Source organism: Emys orbicularis (assembly GCF_028017835.1).
Source record: "Emys orbicularis isolate rEmyOrb1 chromosome 21 unlocalized genomic scaffold, rEmyOrb1.hap1 SUPER_21_unloc_1, whole genome shotgun sequence".
In the NCBI taxonomy this organism is placed as follows: Eukaryota; Metazoa; Chordata; order Testudines; family Emydidae; genus Emys; species Emys orbicularis.
In genome coordinates this window covers 357,092-380,153 of record NW_027045151.1, presented here as the reverse complement: position 1 = coordinate 380,153, position 23,062 = coordinate 357,092, and the positions used below count along the sequence as shown (strand labels likewise).

Below are 23,062 nucleotides of genomic sequence, written 5' to 3'. Positions count from 1 at the left end.
GCTCCCAGCCCCCTCCCCCCACTAGCCCCCACTCCCCTCCCAGATCCGGGGAGAGAACCCAGGAGTCCTGGCTCCCAGCCCCCTCCCCCCACTCCCCCCCACTCCCCTCCCAGGGCCGGGGAGAGAACCCAGGAGTCCTAGCTCCCAGCCCCCTCCCCCCACTAGCCCCCACTCCCCTCCCAGGGCCGGGAAGAGAACCCAGGCGTCCTGGCTCCTTGCCCCACGCCCAGGGTTAAAACTGAGCTCCCACGAATTCTGCCCTCGCTCTGGGGGCCAGCTGGGGATCCCCCTGGGGGCAGAGCAGGGGGGCGGGGAGGTCCCCCTGGGGGCAGAGCAGGGGGCCAGGGGGGGTCCCCGCACCCCCCAGGCCAGGCCGACAGAGACACAACACCAGCCACACAGCCCCGAGTCGGAGTCTTTATTTTCACAGTTGAAATGAGATGACAGGACGCTGCAGCCAGGGACAGCAGGGGAAACTGAGGCAGCACGAGGGGCGGGACTGGCTGGGGGGGGAGCAGAACCAGGGAGAGAACCCAGGAGTCCTGGCTCCCATGGGACAGGTGAACACAGCAGGAGGGGGCGGGGATTCCCCCAGTGCCCCCCTGGCATTTCCGGGGGGGGGGGGGGGGCTAGAGGGCGATGTCTCTTCTGGGGTCCTCAGGCAGGTCCTGGAAGCCTTGGAGCTCCCGCAGGCCCTGGGGGGAGGGGAGAGAAACGGGGCGTCGGTGGGGGGAGGAAACCTCAGAACCCCCCCAGCACCCTGCCCTGACTGCCAAGGGAGAGCGCCCCCTGCCCAGCCCCCCACCCCGCCCCACGGTGCCCCCCAGCGCCCATCCCTGACTGCCAGGGGAGAGCGCCCCCTGCCCAGCCCCCCACCTCGCCCCACGGTGCCCCCCAGCGCCCGGCCCTGACTGCAGGGAAAAGCACCCACGGTGCCCCCAGCGCCCGGCCCTGACTGCCAGGGAAGAGCACCTCCTGCCAAGCCCCCCGTCCCGCTCCCCACGGCACAGTGCCCCCCAGTGCCCACCCTGCCTGCCCGGGGCGAGTGCCCCCTTCTGGCCTCTCAGTCCCTGCAACCCCATCCCGCATTACCTCCAAGACCATCCGGATATTGGCCTTGATTTTGGCGGAGTCCTTGGTGAGGGATTCGCTGAGCCTGCAAAAGAGAGACGCCCGATGGGGGCAGTGTTAGGAGATGGGGGGGCCCTGCACATTCTGGGGTCCCCTTTCGTCCTGCATGGACCGTGACTGAGGTGGGGCCACCATTTTGCTGTGTCCCGCACAGACCCAAGGAATTCTGGCCCGTGCCCTCGTTAGCTCCCAGTGTCAGAATGCAGCTGCCTCTGGGGTGGGGACAAGCTGGGGAACAGCTGCATATAACGCCGCAGGAGGATGGCTTGCCCGGCTCTGGGGAGGGGTGGCTGGGGACCAGCCCCACGGAGGGAGGGTGCGGGGCGGGGGATCGTCTCCCCCACTCACTCGATCAGTAACTTGGTTTTCCTCTCCACGAAGCGCAGCGCCTCCGTCAGCGTCAGCTCCGCGAAGAACCCGTAGCCGAGCGCCACGAAGATCCTGGAGGTGTCAGGCCTGCGAGACGAGGAGATTTCAGGGGGGTCATGCGGTGGAGGGGGTGGGGGGCCCCGGCCACACCGAGTACCTGGGGGGCAGCAATGTGGGAGAGCAGGGAGCTGAAGAGAGCACCTGGTGGGGTCTGGGGGGAAGTTTAGGGGACCTGAGGGGAGCAGGAGGGTTCTGCGGGGGTTGGGGGAGCAGGATCAGATGCTGGGGTGTAGGGGTGACACTCTGGGGGTGGGAATTAGAGGGTGGGGGGATGCGAGGGGGGCCCAGGGGGCAGGGAGGGGGTGTGAGGATATATGTGGGGTCCTGGGGGAGTTCCAAGGGGGCGTCCCAGGGGAAGGCTCAGAGGGTGGAATTAGTGGGGGGGGGGCATAGGGGGGCTCCAGGTGTCAGGGGATATAGGAGTTACAAAGGGGCCACAATCGGTGAACTGGGGTGAGGGGACATCAGGGGTTCATGTGGGGTGGAATCAGAGGAGGAGGGGGTCCCGGGGGTGAGGTTGGGGTGGGAGGTAGGGGGGGAGGGACCCTGAGGGGACATCTGGGGGTGTCAGGGGCTCACGTGGGGTGGAATCGGAGGAGGAGGGGGGTCCCGGGGGTGAGGTTGGGGTGGGAGGTAGGGGGGGAGGGACCCTGAGGGGACATCTGGGGGTGTCAGGGGCTCACGTGGGGTGGAATCGGAGGAGGAGGGGGTCCCGGGGGTGAGGTTGGGGTGGGAGGTAGGGGGGAGGGGCCCTGAGGGGACATCTGGGGGTGTCAGGGGTTCACGTGGGGTGGAATCAGAGGAGGAGGAGGAGGAGGGGGTCCCGGGGGTGAGGTTGGGGTGGGAGGTAGGGGGGAGGGGCCCTGAGGGGACATCTGGGGGTGTCAGGGGCTCACGTGGGGTGGAATCGGAGGAGGAGGGGGTCCCGGGGGTGAGGTTGGGGTGGGAGGTAGGGGGGAGGGGCCCTGAGGGGACATCTGGGGGTGTCAGGGGTTCACGTGGGGTGGAATCAGAGGAGGAGGAGGAGGGGGGTCCCGGGGGTGAGGTTGGGGGGGGAGGGGCCCAGAGAGTGTTGAGGGATCTGATGAGGGAGTGAAAGAGGGACCCAGAGGGGCGCAGGCGGGGTTCCCGGGGGCAAGGGGTGGGGGGGCCAGGATCAAGATGGGGGCGGGGGGTCCCGAGGGCCCTGCCACTCACACGTCCGCGTTGACAAAGAAGTTATAGCCCAGATCCACCTGCGTCTGCACCGCTCGGCCGCCCACCTCCTGCCAGGCAGAGAGGGCACGTCACCCCCCCCGGCCAGAGACCCCGCAGCCCCACCACCCCCCGGCCAGAGACCCCGCAGCCCCCCCCCGCCCCAAGACACCGCAGCCTCCCAGCCCTGCTCAGAGACCCTGCTGAGCCCCCCCCTGGCCTCGCCCACAGACCCCACAGCCCCCCCGGCCCTGCAAGAGACCCCACAAGAACACCCCAGCTGGGCGGAGGGGCAGGCGGCTGGATGGGGGTGGGGGTGGGGGTGCATTACCTGCAAACGCTCAATAACCGTCTTCAGCCACATGTGCTGAGTGATCTTCTCGTAAACCTCCTCCCGTTGCTGCTGCACCCGCCTGCCACACAACAACACGGGGGGTGAGGGGCACCGGCAGGGCCGGCGGGGGGCTGCGGGTCGGGGGCGAGGGGCACCGGCTGGGCGCCGTGGGGCAGGGAGCAGGGTGGGGGGCTGGGCAGGGGGCGCTCTCCCCTGGCAGTCGGGGCCGGGCGCTGGGGGGCGCCGTGGGGCAGGGACCAGGGTGGGGGGCTGGGCAGGGGGCGCTCTCCCCTGGCAGTCAGGGCCGGGCGCCATGGGGCAGGGAGCGGGGTGGGGGGCTGGGCAGGGGGCGCTCTCCCCTGGCAGTCGGGGCCGGGCGCTGGGGGGCGCCGTGGGGCAGGGACCAGGGTGGGGGGGCTGGGCAGGGGGCGCTCTCCCCTGGCAGTCAGGCCGGGCGCCATGGGGCAGGGAGCGGGGTGGGGGGCTGGGCAGGGGGCGCTCTCCCCTGGCAGTCAGGGCCGGGCGCCATGGGGCAGGGAGCGGGGTGGGGGGGCTGGGCAGGGGACGCTCTCCCCTGGCAGTCAGGGGCCGGGCGCCGTGGGGCAGGGAGCGGGGCGGGGGGCTGGGCAGGGGGCGCTCTCCCCTGGCAGTCAGGGCCAGGCGCTGTGGGGGCACCGTGGGGCAGGGAGCGGGGCGGGGGGCTGGGCAGGGGGCGCTCTCCCCTGGCAGTCGGGGCCAGGCGCTGGGGGGCGCTGGGGGGCAGGGGGCGGGGGCCGTGGGGCAGGGGGCGGGGCGCTGGGGGGCTGGGGGGCGGGCTGGGGGTCGCTCGGATCTGGGGGAGGCGCCCGGGGGGGATCCAGGCTGACTCGGTCCCAGAGCGGGGGAGGAGGGGGAGGCCAGGGGGGGATCGGGCTGGGGGGGGGGCAGATGTCCTGTAGCAGATGGTGGGGGTCCATGGGGGGGCGGGGCCGAGCGCTTGTTGGGGGCGGGGCCTGCCAGACTAGGGAGCGGTGCAGTCAGTAAGGGCGGGGCCGAGTGGTCGGAGGGGGGCGGGGGCCCAGGCGCGGACCAGGGGGCGGGGCGAAGCGTTCGGTGGGGGCGGGGCCCGGCGGGGCCAGGACCGAGCGTTCGGTGGGGGCGGGGCCCGGCGGGGCTAGGGGGCGGGGCCAGGACCGATCGTTCGGTGGGGGCGGGGCCGGGACTCACCACAGGTCTCGCTGCGCAGCACGTCGCTGACGAAGGCCTCGTAGCGCGGCGCCTTCTCCGGCCGGGCCGGCCGGCCCATGGCGGGCGCTGCGGGTCCCGCCCCTCAGGGGTCAAAGGTCACCGAGCCCCACTTCAACCCTCCGCCCGACAGAGCCGCCGGAAATAGACGCGTCCGCTGCCACTTCCGGGTGGCGGCCCTTCGCCGGAAGCGCGCGCCTGGAAGTTCCGCTCTGGAAACGGAAGTTGACTTCGCTCCCTCCGTCACTTTGACTCCGGAAGCGCTTCCCGGAGAATAAAGCGCGCGCACGAGGTAGCCCCGGCAACGAGGCCCGGGCGCCGGAAGTGGCGCCATCAGACCCCGCCCCCCCGCTCTGCGGTCCCCCGTGGCGCGGCTACTGGGGGCGGGGCTGCAGGTCGGGAGTGAGGGGCCCCGCCCCCAGCCCCCTCCCAGCTCCCCCCCCCCCCCCAGTTCTGCCTCCGGATATTTTCTCCTCTTCTTTGGCCGGGCGCAGCGGGGCGCTGGGGGGGGCGGGGCTGTTCCCACGGGGGGGCGGTCGCCCCCGTGTCTCCCCCTGGCCCCAGGGGGCTCCTACCCGGCCCGGCCCGCGGTTGCATCTCCTGTCCCCCGGGGGGGGGGGTCTCTGCCCCCTCCCAGCTTCTCCACACGCACGTGCCAGGCCCCACTCAGCCCCCCGGACGCCTGGGTTCTCGCCCCAGCACGCGCCGGGCACGAACGAGCTCATGGGCCTCGCCGTGGGGCTGGGGCGAGCCGGGGCCCTGCCCCCACCTGGGGCCCGGCCTGAGACCCCTGGGGCTTCTTCACAGCTGGGCTGGCCCCTCTGCGTGGCCTGGCCCCCTACCTGCAGCCGGCCCGAGGTGTGTTCCCCGCTGCCCCTCCCCAGAGGTGGCTGCAGCTCAGCCCGAGGGAAGCCCCCCCGACAGCGTTCCATGCGGCTGTTCCCCGCTGCCCCACCCCAGAGGTGGCTGCAGCTCAGCCCGAGGGAAGCCCCCCCGGTACAGCGTTCCATGTGGGTGTTCCCCGCTGCCCCACCCCAGAGGTGGCTGCAGCTCAGCCCGAGGGAAGCCCCCCCCCGGTACAGCGTTCCATGCGGCTGTTCCCCGCTGCCCCACCCCAGAGGTGGCTGCATCTCAGCACCGGACGAGCCGTCCTGTGTTTAATCCTGTTTCTTTCGTGACCGATCCCCGGTGGAGCAGGGTCCTAGACCCCAGCACAGGGGACGGGGCGGGTCTGGCCGGACCGCCTGGGGGGCTGAGCCGCGAGGCGGGTCACAAGGCGCTGGACGTGGTGCGAAAAGGAAGTTCTTTTATATACAAGTTTTGCCACATCCCCAAAAATATTTTTCTTTCCCCGAAAACAAAAATAATCTGCACAAAACCGCGGGGAAGGAGCCACATTTTGCCCCCCAAGTGTCTCTGGGTAAGAAAACACCCTATGTGCCAGGTGGGCATGTGCCACCGCCCCAGGGGCACCTATGTACAGCCCTGAAAGCACGGGGGGGGGTTAACCCCTTTAGTGCTGCTGCTTCCTCACCCCCGGGCTCTCAGCAGGAAGGGGGGGAGCCCTGCTGGCAGTAGGGGCCCCCCCGTGCATATGAACATCGAGATAAGTTAAAAACCCACAGCTGGGGGGGTGTTGGGTGTTATTGCTCAATACGAGCCACCTGGCTACAGGCGCTAGGGGGGCTGAAAGTGCCAAAAGGGGGTGAAAAGGGGGGAGGGGCACAGACTGACTAGAGGGGAGCAGGACTCACCCCACAGATGCACTGTGCCCCCCCCCTCGCCAGGCATAACAGGCAGGATGGGGGGGGGGGTCAGATAGCCCCATTGCTCGGGTATTGTCAAGTAAAGCTCAGTGGGGTTTTGAGAGAGGCTCTCATCAGACATGCCCCTGGCTGTGAGACACCCCCCCCCCCCCCCCGGCAGCATGGTGCTGGCCGCTGTCCCCCTCCCCTGGAAGCTACTGGAGGGGCCCAGCCCCCCCATCGGTAGAAGGGGGTCCCCTGAGCTGGTGGGGGGAGTTGCCCCCCACCAAGTTCACAGGCCTGAGATGTCTTGGAGCAAGTGTCTGAGATAAAGAGTGGGAGGGACCCCAGCTCCTCTCCCCCCCCCCACCTCGGTGGTCAATCCACCTCCATGGAGTCGCTGCAGCAGCCCCCCCCAGCGTCGGGGGGCCTGGGGCAGGGGGTGGTGCCGGGGGGGCGGATCCGGTCCTGGCGCTGGTAGAACAGGACGTAGGCGGCTTTCGACTGCGGGAGAAAGGGAGAGCGTCAGACAGAGCAGGGGAGAGGGCAGGAGCACACAGGACTAGATGGGTCTGTGGGTTAGAGTGGGGCAGCAGGGCCTGCTGGGAGAACCGCGCCCCACGGCAGGGGAGGGGGCAGGAGCACACAGGACTAGATGGGTCTGTGGGTTTGAGTGGGGCAGCAGGGCCTGCTGGGAGAACCGCGCCCCACGGCAGGGGAGGGGGCAGGAGCACACAGGACTAGATGGGTCTGTGGGTTTGAGTGGGGCAGCAGGGCCTGCTGGGAGAACCGCGCCCCACGGCAGGGGAGGGGGCAGGAGCACACAGGACTAGATGGGTCTGTGGGTTTGAGTGGGGCAGCAGGGCCTGCTGGGAGAACCGCGCCCCACGGCAGGGGAGGGGGCAGGAGCACACAGGACTAGATGGGTCTGTGGGTTTGAGTGGGGCAGCAGGGCCTGCTGGGAGAACCGCGCCCCACGGCAGGGGAGGGGGCAGGAGCACACAGGACTAGATGGGTCTGTGGGTTTGAGTGGGGCAGCAGGGCCTGCTGGGAGAACCGCGACCCACGGCAGGGGAGGGGGCAGGAGCACACAGGACTAGATGGGTCTGTGGGTTTGAGTGGGGCAGCAGGGCCTGCTGGGAGAACCGCGCCCCACGGCAGGGGAGGGGGCAGGAGCACAAAGGACTAGATGGGTCTGTGGGTTTGAGTGGGGCAGCAGGGCCTGGACTCACCTCGATCTGAGCCTCAGCCACGGGCGAGACGCTGCTGTCGTCAAAGTAAAACCAGTGGCCGGAGTCCTTGTTCCGGGCGAACGTCGTATCTGAGAGACAGGCAGGGGTGAGACCCTGCGCCCGCGGCGCCCCTCACTCCCAACCCGCAGCCCCCGGGCCCCCCCCAGCTCGCCCGGCGCCCCTCACTCCCGACCCACAGCCCCCGGGCCCCCCCCAGCTCGCCCGGCGCCCCTCACTCCCGACCCACAGCCCCCGGACCACCCCCGCTCGCCCGGCGCCCCTCACTCCCGACCCGCAGCCCCCGGCCCCCCCGCCAGCTCGCCCCTCACTCCCGACCCACAGCCCCCGGGCCCCCTCCAGCTCGCCCGGCGCCCCTCACCCGCAACCCGCAGCCCCCGGGTCCCCCCCCCCCAGCTCGCCCGGCGCCCCTCACTCCCGACCCGCAGCCCCCGGGTCCGTCCCCCCAGCTCGCCCGGCGCCCCTCACTCCCGACCCACAGCCCCCGGGGTCCGTCCCCCCAGCTCGCCCGGCGCCCCTCACTCCCGACCCGCAGCCCCCGGGTCCCCCCCCCCAGCTCGCCCGGCGCCCCTCACTCCCGACCCGCAGCCCCCGGGTCCCCCCCCCCAGCTCGCCCGGCGCCCCTCACTCCCGACCCACAGCCCCCGGACCCCTCCCAGCTCGCCCGGCGCCCCTCACTCCCGACCCACAGCCCCCGGGCCCCTCCCAGCTCGCCCGGCGCCCCTCACTCCCAACCCGCAGCCCCCGGGTCACACCCCCCCCCAACCAACCCACAGCCCCTGCCCCCTGCATACAGTGCCCGTCCCGCAGGCTCCCGTAGTGGTTGGAGACAGCGATCAGGTCGTATTTGTGGGGCGCAGGGGCCACGTCCACCCGGGGCTTGATAATGAAGTCAGAGAAGTCGAGGTCACTGTGAGGAGAGGAGAGGAGTTACGGGGGATTCTATCTGGCTCCATGCAGCCCAATGGGTGGTCCTCTTTTTTACACTTCCTGTCAACTGTTGTGCGTGGCCGTTCCCCAGCTGCCCCGCCCCAGAGATGGCTGCATCTCAGCGCCAGGCAAACAGTCCCCGTGAGACGTTATATCCAGCCGTTCGCCAGCTGCCCCAACCCAGAGATGGCTGCATCTCAGCGCCAGGCAAACAGTCCCTGTGAGACGTTATATCCAGCCGTTCGCCAGCTGCCCCACCCCAGAGATGGCTGCATCTCAGCGCCAGGCAAACAGTCCCCGTGAGACGTTATATCCAGCCGTTCGCCAGCTGCCCCGCCCCAGAGATGGCTGCATCTCAGCGCCAGGCAAACAGTCCCCGTGAGACGTTATATCCAGCCGTTCGCCAGCTGCCCCACCCCAGAGATGGCTGCATCTCAGCGCCAGGCAAACAGTCCCCGTGAGACGTTATATCCAGCCGTTCGCCAGCTGCCCCAACCCAGAGATGGCTGCATCTCAGCGCCAGGCAAACAGTCCCTGTGAGAAGTTATATCCAGCCGTTCCCCAGCTGCCCCACCCCAGAGCCAGCTGCAGTTCCTCACCGGATGGGGAACTCCACAAGCGTGTCGAGCTTCTCGCGGGCGAGCCGGGTGTAGGAGAAGCGCTTGAGGTGGATGATGAGCACCTCAGGCAGCGCCCACAGGTCCAGCTTCTTGGTGGCCAGCTGGTGCCGCTTGCAGGTGGGGCAGTACCTGGGGAGGCAGGGGCAGGGTGAGCCCAGGCCCTGGCGCACACAAGACCCCAGCACTGGTGCCCCCCCCCCCGTGGGCTTGGCTCTCACCAGGGGTTCTCCTCCTCCAGCGTCTCCACCGTGGTGAACAGCTCGACGCACTCACGCAGCTTCACCGGCTGCCTCCGCTGCACGTGGCCCATGCACTCGTGTTTCACATAGCCCTGCCGAGGGACGGGGCTGTCAGGGGGGGCCCAGAGCCCCACCCCACAGCGGGGTGTCCTGTGGGTTAACACTCTGCCCGAGCCCTTCCCCACCATCAGACCCTGCAGCTGGGAGGCAAGCGGGTTAACGCCCTGGTTGAGCCATTCTTCCCACTCCCCATCAGTGAGCAGTCCCGCGGGTTAACGCCCTGGTTGCGCTATTCCCCCCCTCCCCCGTCACTCCCTGCAGCGGGGAGTCCCGCGGGTTCGCACCCTCACCTCTGCCTCCTCCTCATCATAGTATCGCTTCTTCATATCCGAGTCCCAGTCGATGGCGATATAGGGCTGGGCTGGGCGAGGGGAGACACCACGTTACCCACCCTGCGCACAAAGCCCCCGCCGGGGACCCCCATCCCTGGCCCCCCGCGCCAGCCAGTCCCCACCCTGCCCCTCTGAGCCAGCCAGGCCCTGCCCTGGCCCAGGATCAGGGCCAGCGCCCCCGTCCCGCCCCACTCACCATGCAGCGCGAAGCCCTCGCCGGGCAGGGCTGGGCGCTCACTGGTCCCGTTGGCGTTCACCGGGCGCACGGTGAAGAGCGGCCGCCGGCGCCGGCACTTGCGTTTGGGCCGGTTGGCAGTGGGGGGCGGGGTCGCCTGGGGCGGGGACGGGGTGGGGGGGCCCCCCGAGCCCCCACTGCTTCCCTCCTCGGCCTGGCTGGCAGGGCCTTCACCCGGCGCCTCCTCCTCTTCATCACCTGGGGGGGGGGGGCAGAGCCATGAGCTGGCGCCGCCAGAGACCCCCTCTCCCCGCCCCAGACCAGCCCCCCACCCTGGGCACCCGGGGGGCAGGGCCCCCGCTGCCACCAGACACACGCCATGGCCACAAGCCAGTGGACTCCAGCGACGCCCCCTAAGCCCATCCCTCCCCCCAATGCCCCCCCAGCTCCGCCCCCCCCCCCGTCATGGGGCAGACCCCAGCTTTCGAGGGGAGGTGGCAGCCAGGCTGAGCCATTATTCACCTGGGCGGGGGGGAGGGGGAGGAGAGCAGACAGTCTGGATCAACCGTGTCCGTCCCCCCCCGTCCCCCCCCCCCATGGAATGATGGGCTGGCCCCACAGCTCCGGCCCCAACTGGGGAACCCCTGACGGCCTCTCCCGGCTCCCAGGGCCCACAATGCCGCGGGGCAGGCAGCCCCCCCAGCCAAGTCCCCAATACCATGGGACAGACAGCTCCCCCCCCACCTTACCCTCGCTCAGCCCGTTGGCCTGGGGGCCGTACAGATCTTCCTCCTCGCTCTCCTCCTCGTCCTCCTCGGAGCCCGACTGCGGCCGCCGCACGTAGCGCCTGCAACCAGAGCCGGGGCCTGAGCCGGGGCAGGCCGGAGCCTGGGGCCCCGTGGCATGTGGAGGGAACAGGGCACCCCGGCTGGGGGAGGGAGGGGTCCCCATTTCAGGGGGCAGCAGGGGTAGAAGGGCAGTACTCAGCTGGTGCAGCAGCAGGCCATAGAGGAGGTCTCAGGGGTGGGGGTCAGGGATCAGCAGGGTGGGGGGTCCCGGTGAGGGGGGGTGTGTCAGGGCTGGGGGTCAGGGATCAGCAGGGCGTGGGGTCCCCGGGAGGGGGGGGTGTCAGGGCTGGGGGTCAGGGATCAGCAGGGCATGTGGTCCCTGGGGGGGGAGGGTCCCAGGGCGGAGGTCCCAGGGCGGAGGTCAGGGATCAGCAGGGCATGGGGTCCCGGTGAGGGGGGGGTCCCAGGGGGAGGGGGTCCCAGGGGCGGGGGTCAGGGATCAGCAGGGCGGGGGGTCCCGGGGGGGGGTGTCCCAGGGCGGAGGTCAGGGACCAGCAGGGCGTGGGGTCCCCGGGGGGGGGGGTGTCCCAGGGGCGGGGGTCAGGGATCAGCAGGGCGTGGGGTCCCCAGGGCGGTCCCAGGGCGGAGGTCAGGGATCAGCAGGGCGGGGGGTCCCCGGGGGGGGTGTCCCAGGGGCAGGGGTCAGGGATCAGCAGGGCGTGGAGTCCCCGGGGGGGTCCCAGGGCGGAGGTCAGGGATCAGCAGGGCATGGGGTCCGGGGGGGGGGGTCCCAGGGCGGAGGTCAGGGATCAAGAGGGAGTGGGGTCCCGGGGGGGGGGTGTCCCAGGGCGGAGGTCAGGGATCAGCAGGGCGGGGGGTCCCACGGGGAGGGGGTCCCAGGGGCGGGGGTCAGGGATCAGCAGGGCGGGGGGTCCCCGGGGGGTTCCCAGGGGGACACTCACGAGAGTCGCTCCAGCAGCAGGCTGTAGAGGGCATCCCAAGACAGCTGCGCCCGCGGCACGGACACCAGCAGCGGGTGCCCGAACAGAACCACCCCGTAGCCCGGGTCGCCGTCGCGGGGGGGCGCCCGCTCCCGCAGGTACACGGGCAGCACCAGCGCCCCCCCCGGCTCTGCCAGCCCCCCCGCTACTTCGTACCTGGGGGGAGACAGCACTGAGACACGGCCCCCCCACACGGTGTCCCCACCCTACCACTGCCCCTCCCAGCGCCCCACCACCTCGTACCTGGGGGGAGACAATGCTGAGACAGCCCCTCACATGGTGCCCCCGCCCCCCACCTCCTCGTACCTGGGGGGGACATGGCCCCCCCACACGGAGCCCCCCCATGTCCGCTAGCACCACCCCCTTGTGCCTGGGGTGGTGGTGCTGAGACACGTCCCCCCCCCACCCCCACTTGATACCCGCAGGGGACCCCCCCGGCACTCACACGAAGATGTCGTCTCTGTCCAGGATGCAGCTGAGCGCCTCGTCCACCTGGTACAGCTTGTAGAAGCGATGGCTGAACACGTCGGCCACCATCATCTGGGGGGGGAGACCAGCCCTGAGCACCCCCCTGACCGGGCCGGTGACGCCAGTGGGGACGGGCCCCATTCCCCGCCCCCCCCTCCCCCCACCCGAGCCAGCCAGCTCCCGCCCCGGGGCCAGATGGGAGCCGCCGACACGGAACAAAATGGGCATTTGGTGCGATATTGTCATGACCCCGGTGTGTGCCTTGGTTTCCCTTTGTTTCAAGTCCTGGGTCTGCTGGTGGGGACAAGGCGTGTCGGGGGGGAGGGGGGCAGCAGGGAACAGGGTGGCTAAGGACCTGGCTGGATGCACCCTCCCCCCATGGCCATGCAGCACCCCAAAAAAAACCAGCGTAGACCCTAGCAACCAGCGCAGCTGGGGGGCTCCCAGCACCCATCCTGTGGGTCCGCCACAGCCCCTGTAGGGGAGGGGCCCCAAGTCCCAGCCAGCACCCCCGAGAGCCAGGGCAGGCACTGACCTGCTCAGCCGGGACCCCCGTGTGCTTGGCCAGAGCCAGGCAGAGATCCAGCACTTTGCCAGCCTTGGGCACGACCACTCTGTGCTGTGGGGGGAGACAGCCAGCGTCAGAGACACCCCCACAGGGACCCCCAGAGAGATGGAGTCCCGGCCCCCAGCCCCACTGTAACTACTGGATTCACTCCCCTCCCAGAGCTCAGAATACAACCCAGGAGTCCCGGCTCCCAGCCTGCCCTGCTCTCACCACTAGACCCCACTCCCCTTCCAGAGCCGGGGAGAGAACCCAGGAGTCCTGGCTCCCAGCCCCCCCCGCTCTCACCACTAGACCCCTCTCCCCTCCCAGAGCCGGGGAGAGAACCCAGGAGTCCTGGCTCCCAGCCCCGCTGCTCTCACCACTAGACCCCACTCCCCTCCCAGAGCCAAGGAGAGAACCCAGGTGTCCTGGCCCCCAGCCCCGCTGCTCTAACCGCTAGACCCCACTCCCCTCCCAGCGCCAGGGAGAGAACCCAGGAGTCCTGGCTCCCAGCCCCCCCGCTCTAACCACTAGACCCCACTCCCCTACCAGAGCTGGGGAGAGAACCCAGGAGTCCTGGTTCCCAGCCCCCCCCCGCTCTAACCACTAGACCCCACTCCCCTCCCACCACCAGGGATGGAACCCAGGAGTCCTGGCTCCCAGCCCCCCCGCTCTAACCATTAGACCCCACTCCCCTCCCAGCACAGAACCCAGGAGTCCTGGCCCCCGGCTCCCCCGCTCCCACCTGCTGGGGCTTGCGGCTGGGGTCCATGTATACGAAGAACAGCTCCATGGCGCGCTCCTGGCTGACAGGCAGGGGCACGCTGAGGTAGCAGAAGGGGTCGAAGGTGACAGACACCTTGCCGCAGGCCGGGCACACCAGGGTGGATTTGAAGAGGCCGTGGAAGATATCCACGATGATGGAGTCGTTCCGGCGCTTGTGGTTCCGCCAGGCCTCCTCCGCTACCTCCTGCAGGGCGAAGGGACGGCAGGCTGGGGCGTGGGGCAGCCGCCTCTGGGGTGGGGCAGCCGGTACCAGCCGACTGGAACGCCTCCCGCCCGCGGCTGAGCCCACTGCCCTGCTCCCTGCCCCACAGCACCTCCCGGCCCCTCACCTCGTCGGGCCGGCCGGCCGCGTCCCGCAGCTCCACGTATTCCTTGCGCTTGACGCGGTTGAGGTCCTCGTGCAGCCCGTCCAGCAGGAAGGACAGCAGCTCCTGCGCGTCGTGCTGCTGGTAGCCCAGGAACTGTGAGGCAAAGTGCCCCACCTTGGTCTGGGGGAGAGCGGGGGTCAGGCCTGGGGGGGTCCACCCTGCTCCCCGGGGCCAGCCCCCTCCCCAGGACAAGGGGAAGTGGGGGGATGCTGGCAGAGGAAGGGAATGGAGCAGGGGCCAGGGGCCGTGAGCATGCGCAGCATGACGGGGCGGCGTTGTCCAGCTCGGAGGGCGGAGAGGGAACCGGGCTGGGGGGCCGGTACCTTGAACATGCGCGGCACAATGGCGCGGTGGTGGCCGGACCAGGCCTGCTTCACCAGGTCGGCGTAGGCCTCGGCGATCTCGCCCTTCATGCCCAGTGGGTTGCTGAAGTTGAGCTCCCCCAGGTAGTGGTTGTTGAGGAAATACTCCGTGAGGGGGGGCACATTGCTGAGACACTGCACGGGGGGGGCATGAGGGTCAGCAAGGGGGGAACCCCAAAGCTCTGCACCCCACACAGAACCTGGCTCCACCCTGCTCTAACCACCGGACCCCATTCCCCTCCCAGAGCCAGAACCGAGCAGTACCTTTCAGCACAGGGCGCGCCCACGCCCCACCCCTCCCTATAAGGAGCCGACCGGCTCGATCCAGCAGAGGGCGCTGCAGCACGCACATGGGGCTGCCGCCCTCTCCTGGAGGGAAGTGGGACTGCAACACTGTGTGTCATGAGTCCCGCAGGGGTCGACCCCAAGGGGGATTCCCTGAGCCCGGGTGCAGAAGCTACCTGGAAGGCGGAGTTCATGAAGCAGGTGTTGCCCAGGTTGGTCAGGCCGCAGACCCCCGGCTGCCCCCTGTACAGCTCCTCGTCCTCCACGGAGTTCCTCCTGGGGAGCAGAGGGCACAGGCAATGAGGCCGGGCAGCTGGGGAACAGCCACACACAACACTGCACAGAGACAGCTCAGAGATGCGACCACCTCTGGGGCGGGGCAGCTGGGAAACAGCCACACAGAACACCGCACGAGGACGGCTCAGCCAGGCCTGAGAGGCGACCACCTCTGGGGTGGGGCACCAGGGTTATCCTGGCACCATGCCGCCCCTCCCCATGAGAAAGGGGCACTCACATGACGTGGGGTCGAGAGCTGGGCCAGGTTCCGTCCTTGTTTCGCGTCTCCATTATCACCACCTGGGGTAGACGAGGGGCCGCGGAGTTAGTTAAACCCACCTGCCCGCTCCCCCAGCACAGCGCCCCCCTGACCGCCAGGGGAGAGCACCCTCTGCCCAGCCCCCCGCCCCACGGCGCCCCCAGCTCCTACCTGCCCCGTGCTGAGGCAGGCGTCCAGCACTGTCATGTGGATGTTCCGGAGCCGCTCGCAGGATCCGTCTGAGTTCTTCACCCAGACCCGGGTCTCGTCCTCAGGGGGCACCTCAAACTGGCGCCGGGCTTCCTGGAGCACCGCGTCTGTGGGGAGGGGAATGTTAACCCACGGGACTCCCCACTGCAGGGCTCGGATGATGGGGGGAGGGGTCGAAACACTCGCAGCGGCTCAGCCCCCCACCCCCAGACGCCTGGGTTACCGATTGTGTCCACACGGCTGAACTGGGCGGTGACGGGGCTGTCCATGTCGTTGTGCTGGCAGAGATACAGCTCCACCGGGTATACCTCCACCTTCTGTGTGCTGGGCAGCTCCACCACCTGCCGGCGAGAGACGGGGGCTGTGAGCCAGCCAAGGGGGCGCCATCCTGCCCCGGCACCTTCCACACCCTGGCTGCCAGAGGGGGGGCTGGGCAGAGAGGATCATGGTACCCTATGGACACTGAGCCTGGGAGTTTGGGGGGGGCTCATGGGCTCGGACCTCCGGGCTTGTCCGTGTCCTGGCGCCAGCCCCCAAGCATCCCGACCAGGATCACGCGCGCTCCCAGGGGCTGGCACGCGACCCGGCCGCCCACGCCTGCCCCCCTGTGACCTGCGCCCAAGGATGCCCCCTCCCCTCACCTTGCGTTCGATGGGCGGCTGGTCGTGCTCCAGCCCGTACCAGCTCACCAGTTTGTTCCACACGTCCTCGGGCACCAGCACATACTCCTCGGACTCCACCAGCCGCTCCTTCAGCCGGAACGACTCCAGGTCTTGGGGGGCAGGGGACAGGTTAGCCAGCCGCGGCTGGGGTGGTGCCAACCGCCAACTCGCTATTGCAAGCTGCTAGACCACTACGTTCCCTAAATACCCCAGAGAATTCACCTCCGGAACTCACTGCTACAGGACAGCAAACCTCGCTCCCCTGCCAGCGCTGGGTGAGAACCCCACCCTAACCACTAGACTCCACTCTGCTCCCAGAGCCGGGGAGAGAACCCAGAGGTGCTGGCTCCCAGCCCCCTCTGCTCTCACCACTAGAGTCGGGCAAGGACCCAGGTGTCCTGGTCCCGCATCCTCCCAGCTCTAACCAACTAGACTCCCCTCCCCTCCCAGAACTGGGAGAGAATCCTGGTCCCAGCCCCCCCTGCTCTAACCACCAGACCCCACTCCCCTCCCAGTGCGGGGTAGAGAACCCAGGCGTCCTGGCTCCCAGCCTGGTGGTCGGGTACCTTCGAAGAGCTCTGAGTTGTTGATGTGCCCCGGGAAGGAGCTGGAGTTCTGGTCACCCGATTCCACGTACTCCTTCCACTGCTGGTACCAGTGATTCTCCAGCAGGTACCTGGGGGGAGATGGACCCAGCTGCAGCTGAGCGCCCCACCCCCGGATGCCTGCACCCCGCCCCAGGGCCACGTCTAGGGCACTGTTTAATCTCATGCCAACACTCCCCCAAACCCCTTGTTCCCTTTTCCCACCTAATCCGCCCTGCTCGACCCTGCCCGCCCCAACCCACACCATGATTGTCCCCCCAGGTCTATCCCAGAGTCACCTGCTGGGGTCAAGGGAGCGGGGCTCCCGCCAGGAAAAAGTGAACCCAGGTGTCCTGGCCAATCCCTAACCAGAGAAAGTCTTCTCCATCCCAGCTGGGTTCAGGATTCTCTGTTTTCCTTTACAAAATTGCTGTCCCTCATCATGTGCTGCTGCTGCCCACCCCCTGGCTCGCCCCAGAGGTGGCTGCATCTCAGCACCGGGCGAGCCGTCTGTGTGTACCGTTATGTACAGCTGTTCCCCCCGCTGCCCCACCCCAGAGGTGGCTGCATCTCAGCCCTGGGAGAACAATCATTTGCAGATGAGTCAATGAACTCATGCTGCCTGGGAAAGTCCTAACTTTGCTTCCTGGGGAGTCCGGGACTCGGGGACGGGACTTCCCAGTTCTGTGGTGACATCAGCTACTTCTGATGAAGGGACTTATCAGCAATTCACTCCCTCCCTTGCTGGGACTGTCCCAGGACAGCTCTGCCTGGCTGCAACCTACTTCCTAGCAGGGCTCCTCTATAGGGGAAACGTCACATGGGGACGGCTCACCCGGCGCTGAGATGCAGCCACCTCTAGGGCGGGGCAACAGGGGAACAGCCGCACAGCCAGGCTGTGGGAACTCTCTGAGCCGTGAGCTGGACAATTAACTGTCCTCGATTGTAACCTTCTGGGGGAGGGAGGGTGTGAGCGGAGCTGGGGTTTGCCCAGGACGCTGGGGTTCACACCCGACCCTGGGGGAGGAGCCCCAGGGCCGAGAAGGGGTCAGGAGACTGGTCATCGTCCCGGTGCCGCTGGTTGGGGTAACCACTGGGGTCACGGTGGGGGGCAGGGGGCAGCCAGCTTCCTCAGGGGCGTAAGGTGACCTGGGATAGGGGATTCACCACCACCTCCTGCCTCCCCCCTTCCACAACCGGGTCCCCCCAGGCCCTCCTTCCCCTGCTCCCCACCATCACCCACTTCCCTCCCCCTCCAGCTCCTCCCCCACTCCCTTCTCTTCCCACCCCCATTCACCCCACAGGCCCCTCCCCCATCACTAGCCCCCCTCCCCTCAGCCTCCTCTTCCCCCCTCCCTCCATCCACCCCCAGGCTCCTCCCCCCCAGCCCCTCCCGTCACTAGCCCCCCCCAGCCTCCTCCTCCCCCACAGGTTCCCCCCCCACCAGCCCCTCCCCCATTAGCCTCCTCATCCCCCTTCCCCCGACCCCACCACCACCACCACCACCAGCCTCCTCTTCCCCCCGGCCCCTCCCCCCGGGGCCCCGCCCCGCCCCTCACCATCGCTCCCCCGCCCGCAGGCCGCGCTGCTCCGCCGCCTCCACCTCGCGCCGCTGGGCCTCGAGCCCCGGGACCCCCCCTGCCGCCGCCATGGCCCGCGCCCCGCCCCCACCCGCCGGCCCGACCGGAAACAGGAAGCGGCGACGCTGGGGCCCCGCCCCCTCTCTGCGCCGTCACCGCCCCCTGAGGCCTCGCCCACCCGCTTCCGGCCGGCGCCATCTTGGGTGCGGCGCGCACGGGGAAGGGATCCGCCATGTTGGAAGCGGCTAAAGTGGGAGGGGCTCCCGCATGGTTTTTAATCCGCCATTTTGAGTGTGGCGGAGCATGGTATGGCCCGGTCAGCCATCTTGAGTGTGGTATACGGCCAGCGGGAGGGGAGCCCGCCTGCCCCAGGTAGCCAGGGTCCCCCTTGCCGCCATCTTGGTTGTGGCAAATCAGGTCGGCGGCAGAGACACCATATTTGGTGTGGCATAAAATAAAACAGACCATGAGAGTATCAGGTCTGGTGGGTGGGTGCTGGGAGCCCGGACTCCTGGGTTCTCTCCCCCAACTCTGGGAGGGGAGTGGGGTCTAGTGGTTAGAGCGGGGGGGTGGGGCTGGGAGCCAGGACTCCTGGGTTCTCCCCCAGCTCTGGGAGGGGAGTGGGGTCTAGTGGTTAGAGCAGGGAGGTGGGGCTGGGAACCAGGACTCCTGGGTTCTCCCCCAGCTCTGGGAGGGGAGTGGGGGCTAGTGGTTAGAGCAGGGGGGTGGGGCTGGGAGCCAGGACTCCTGGGTTCTCCCCCAACTCTGGGAGGGGAGTGGGGTCTAGTGGTTAGAGCAGGGGGGTGGGGCTGGGAGCCAGAACTCCTGGGTTCTCCCCCAGCTCTGGGAGGGGAGTGGGGTCTAGTGGTTAGAGCAGGGAGGTGGGGTTGGGAGCCAGGACGCCTGGGTTCTCCCCCAGCTTTGGGAGGGGAGTGGGGTCTAGTGGTTAGAGCAGGGGGGTGGGGCTGGGAGCCCGGATTCCTGGGTTCTATTCTGACATCTGGGTTTTTAAGAACTTCCAGCAAAGCATGGAACCCATGGGCTCTCGGGTGTGAGCCTGGGCTGCAAGATACTGAGCTAGGTGGGCCCGTGGCTCTGATGGGGGGGGCCGGGGGGCTACTGGGCTGCATGGGCCCATGGGTCTGATCCCAGGGGAGGGGGCCCATCGCTTGGATTCAGGAAGGGGGGGGTGTCCATAGTTAGGATCCACCGTCCCCTCCCCCCATCTGCGGGGTGAATGAAGACACGGGATGCCTGGGTTCCATGGAGACTTTAATAATTTCCATACATTGAATGCAGAACAGTCTCTCACCCCAGACAGAAAACGAGGAAGGCCCCGTCTCCCGTACAGCTCAGATACAGCCCCCCCCCCAACATTGATATGCATAGGCAGGTTAACCCTTTCCCTGCTGAGCTAAAGCCCCCCTGTCACAGAGATCCCACCCCCATCTACAGACCTGGGGAGGACACGGCTGGCAGGGGAGGGGGCTCTGTCCCTACTGAATCCACTCTGGGCCAGTGCAGGGCCCCCCAGGCATGGAAATCTAGTCCAGGGTACTCTGGCATCCTCCTCCTCACTGCCCAGGGATCCTCTGAGATCCCCTCCTCTCCAAGATCCCTCCCTCCTCCACCTATATGGATCCATTACGGGATCCCCTTCCTCTGCATGTAGGGATCCACCAGGGATCTGGTCTTAACCCCTCTCCTCTCCAGCCTGGGATCCAGTCTAGGATCCCACCCTCCTACTCATGCAGGGATCTGATGTGGGATTCCCCCTCCATGCAGGGTTCACGGCTGGGATCCCTCCCTTCTCTGTGCACAGAGATCCGGTTCCACACAGCAGAACCCACCACCGTCCAGGAATGGATCCCCAACCAAACCCACCCCCACACCTCTCGGCTACACTCCCCAGCCCTGCCAGGTGCCCAGCAGAGAAAGGGTTAACATACACTGCCCCGCCAGGGATGACATCTTTAGCCTTATGGGGCAGAGCAGGGGGGGCAGAGGGGAGGAACAGGGGGACGTCTGGGGGACCATTCTGATCCACGTGGATAGTTGGCTACATCTCAGCGCCGGCCAAGCCCTCCCCATGCGACGTTACGTGCAGCCGTTCCCCGCTGCCCCGTCCCAGAGGTAGCTGCAGCTCAGCTGGGGGGCATCGTCATTTTTATTACTATGGGTATGGCTCTTGCAGGGAAAGACTTTCCATCCCACAAGCACTACATGCTGCATATAAAAAAGGCTAGATATGTACATATATACACGCACACACACACACACACAATATATATGGGGGGGGCGCACTGTATGGGGGATATAGAGACCGCCTTCAAATGGACACTCCCACAGCAGGGTTCAAACCCCCGGCCTTTACCCCTGAGTTAAAGGCTTGGCCCCTCCAACTGCAGTTGATCCTTCCTAGCCACTAGTGGGAGCCAGGAGCACACAGAGTCCTCTGGGTGGGACCGCATGGCCGGGGTCCATCAGGGAGTGCGGGGGGGGGGGGGGTGCTGCAGGATCAAGCTGGAAGGGGACGCAGGGTCCAATCCTGAGCAGTGTTGGACTAGAGCAGGGACAAGGAGGGATTTGCCTGAGTAACAAGTAAGGACAGAGTAATGGCTGAGTAGTGTTTGATTAAGGACCGAGCACCCTTACTGAGCACCCACTTACCTACTCAGTAAGACTGAGTAGGTGCTGGAAAGGGACCGAGTAACATTTGAGTAAGGAAGGAGTAACAAATCAACTAAGCCAAAGTAAGGGCTGGGTATGGACCGAGTAACATTTGATTCAGGAGTGAGTAACGATTTAATAACTTTTGAGTAAAAATAAGTAATATCTAAGGGTAAGACTGAGTAGGGACTGAGTAACATTTGAGAAATAATGGAGTAGTGTTTCAGTACGGACCAAGTAGTGTTTGAGTAAGGAGGTAGTAACATTTTAGTAGGGTCAGATTACTCTTTGAGTAAGGACTGAACAACAACTAAGTTGGGACTGTAAGGATGGAGTACTGTTTGGGTAAGGACCAAGTAACATTTGCATTAGGGCTGAGTAACATTTAAGATAAGACTGAGTAGGGGCAGAGTAGCATTTGAGTAAGGACAGAGTAACATCTAGGCTAAGACTAAGTAGGGGCTGGGTAGGGACTCACCGCTGAGTACAGGCAGGGTACCAGGAGTAAGGATGGAGTAAATACAATGCAATGACTGAGTAACATGTGCGGCCTGCGTAACATTTGACTGAAGACTGGGTAAAAACTAAAACCAGACTGAGTAGAGGCTGGCGAAGCCCAAGTATCATATGAGTATGCGCCCAGGACTGGGTGGGCCACCTGGGCCAGTGGCTCCAATTCCAGCTAGCGTCGCTACCTCGGGAGCTCAGGCCGTCCTGACCTGAGTCAGCAAGAGCGTCCTGCTAGCCAGAGCTCCCGGCTCACAGCCAAAATTCTTCCTAGTCCCCTCACTGTGGCCTAGTGAATTTCATTTCTGTTACTCCAGATCACCCCATGATACTCCGACCACCCTCTGGATTTATGGGGAAAGGAACAAGTAATGTGTGAGCGACCAGATCAGGAGGGAGTAAAGCTCAAGTAAGGATGGAGTAATGTCTGAATAAAGACTATGTCACGTTTGAGCAGGGATTGGAGTAACAGGTAAACTCAGACTGGGTAAGGGCTGAGTAACAGATGAGTAGGGCCTCAGTAACCACAGAATAATGTTAGGCCAAGTAATACCTGAGCATGGACCAAACACTGAGTAGAGAGTAACAGTCGAGTAGGGGCCAAGTTAGTAGTGAGAGGATGCGGAGTAACATCTGAGTAAGGACTAAGTAAAGACTAGGGATGGGAGTAAGGATTGAGCAGAGTCTGGGAACTGACTGAGGAGGGGCTGAGTCAAGAGCATGCTAGGGGCTGACTACAGGCTAACAGTTGTGTAACAGCTGAGGAGGGACCGAGTAAGATCTCAGGAGGGGCTGAGTGAGAGCTGAGTAACATTTGAGTAGGCGCCAAATAAGAGGCCAAGGGACTGTGTAAGATTTGACTAGGGGTTGAGTACGGGCCAAGTAAGAGCTGAGTAAGATGTGAGTAGGGGCCGAGTAACATTTGTGTAAGTACTGAGTGGGGCTAAGTATCATCTGAGTAGGGGGTCAAGTAAGGGCTGAGTAATATGGGAGTATAGACAGTGTTGTGTGAGTAGGAACTGAGTAACATGGGAGTAGGAGGAGAGTGTCATGAGAATGGGGTAGAGTAACATGAGTGGGGCAGAGTAAGGGCTGAGCAACTTGGGAGTAGGAGCTGAGTAAGGGCTGAGTAACATGGAAGTAGGGCCAGAGTAAGGACCAAGTAATGTAGGAGTAAGGGCCGAGTAACATGAGTGAGTACGGGCTAAGGACTGAGTAACAGGGGAGTAGGGGCAGAGTAAGGACCAAGTACTGTAGGAGTAAGGGCTGAGTAACATAGAAATAGGGCTAGACTAAGGACTGAGTAACAGGGGATGGAGCCAGAGTAAGGGCCGAGTACTGTAGGAGTAAGGGCTGGGAGAAAGTGAGCCCTGAGTACTAAGTGGGGAAGGGGAGCTGGCAGCCACCCCACTGAACTCACTGGCGTCAGCCAGCGGTCACCCCACATGCTGACCCAGCAGGACGTGGGGGCGGAGCTACGCCCCGCAGGAAGGGACATGCTGGGGTTCGGGGAGGCAAAGGGACTCCCTACGGACCCATCACTCGGATGTGGAGGGGTTGCAGACTGTCAGGGACCCCCACACACACTGCTGCAAAGGGACCTACCACATCTGGGGTACCCCCCACACACACATCTGCAACAGCAGCCCCTCCCCCCCCCATTTCCCCCACATCTGGAAGACTTCTGTCCCCACAGCTCAGCGGGTGTGGGGGGCAGGAGAGGAGAATTTGGGGTGGGGGGCGAGTGACCACAGAATATAACCCCCTGGATCAACCCCCCCCTCAACCTGGGGGGTACAGGAGGGGTTGTGGCCCCCTCCCCCACAGCGGGGCAGAAGCAAACACATCTCCATGGAAACATAACTCCGGGGGGCTGCCCCCCCATGCCCATCCCTCCCGACGGGGGGGGGGGCTATAGATTATTTCTCTATATTTATAATATTGCCTTGAAAAAATAAAACTTAAACAACATGGGGGGGGGGCATCTGCCGTCCAGCCGGCGCCGCCCCTCCCCCAGAAGGGGATCGAGTTCCCCCCCCGGCTGTG

At 66.4% G+C, this 23,062-nt stretch overlaps 2 protein-coding genes across 2 annotated transcripts; both read right to left on the bottom strand.

The window, feature by feature from the left end:
* Positions 1 to 403: 403 nt before the first annotated feature.
* UXT (ubiquitously expressed prefoldin like chaperone) lies at positions 404 to 4,403 on the bottom strand. The gene is given in 7 exon segments (XM_065423026.1): positions 404 to 695; positions 1,093 to 1,156; positions 1,480 to 1,587; positions 2,758 to 2,825; positions 3,086 to 3,167; positions 4,295 to 4,308; positions 4,311 to 4,403. Coding segments are annotated over 7 exon segments (465 nt in total). The 5' UTR covers positions 4,374 to 4,403; the 3' UTR covers positions 404 to 629.
* Positions 4,404 to 6,435: 2,032 nt separating this feature from the next.
* On the bottom strand, positions 6,436 to 17,910 carry USP11 (ubiquitin specific peptidase 11). Its single transcript, XM_065423010.1, has 21 exons — positions 17,819 to 17,910; positions 16,242 to 16,351; positions 15,655 to 15,785; positions 15,237 to 15,354; positions 14,975 to 15,120; positions 14,783 to 14,844; positions 14,445 to 14,544; positions 13,945 to 14,118; positions 13,583 to 13,741; positions 13,213 to 13,437; positions 12,456 to 12,539; positions 11,898 to 11,992; positions 11,414 to 11,608; positions 10,413 to 10,510; positions 9,685 to 9,921; positions 9,447 to 9,517; positions 9,076 to 9,188; positions 8,837 to 8,986; positions 8,102 to 8,217; positions 7,290 to 7,378; positions 6,436 to 6,561 (listed from the first exon to the last, which is right to left on the bottom strand). The coding sequence occupies exons 1-21, from the start codon at positions 17,908 to 17,910 to the stop codon at positions 6,436 to 6,438; spliced, it is 2,691 nt and encodes an 896-aa protein (XP_065279082.1).
* Between the last annotated feature and the right edge of the window lie 5,152 nt (positions 17,911 to 23,062).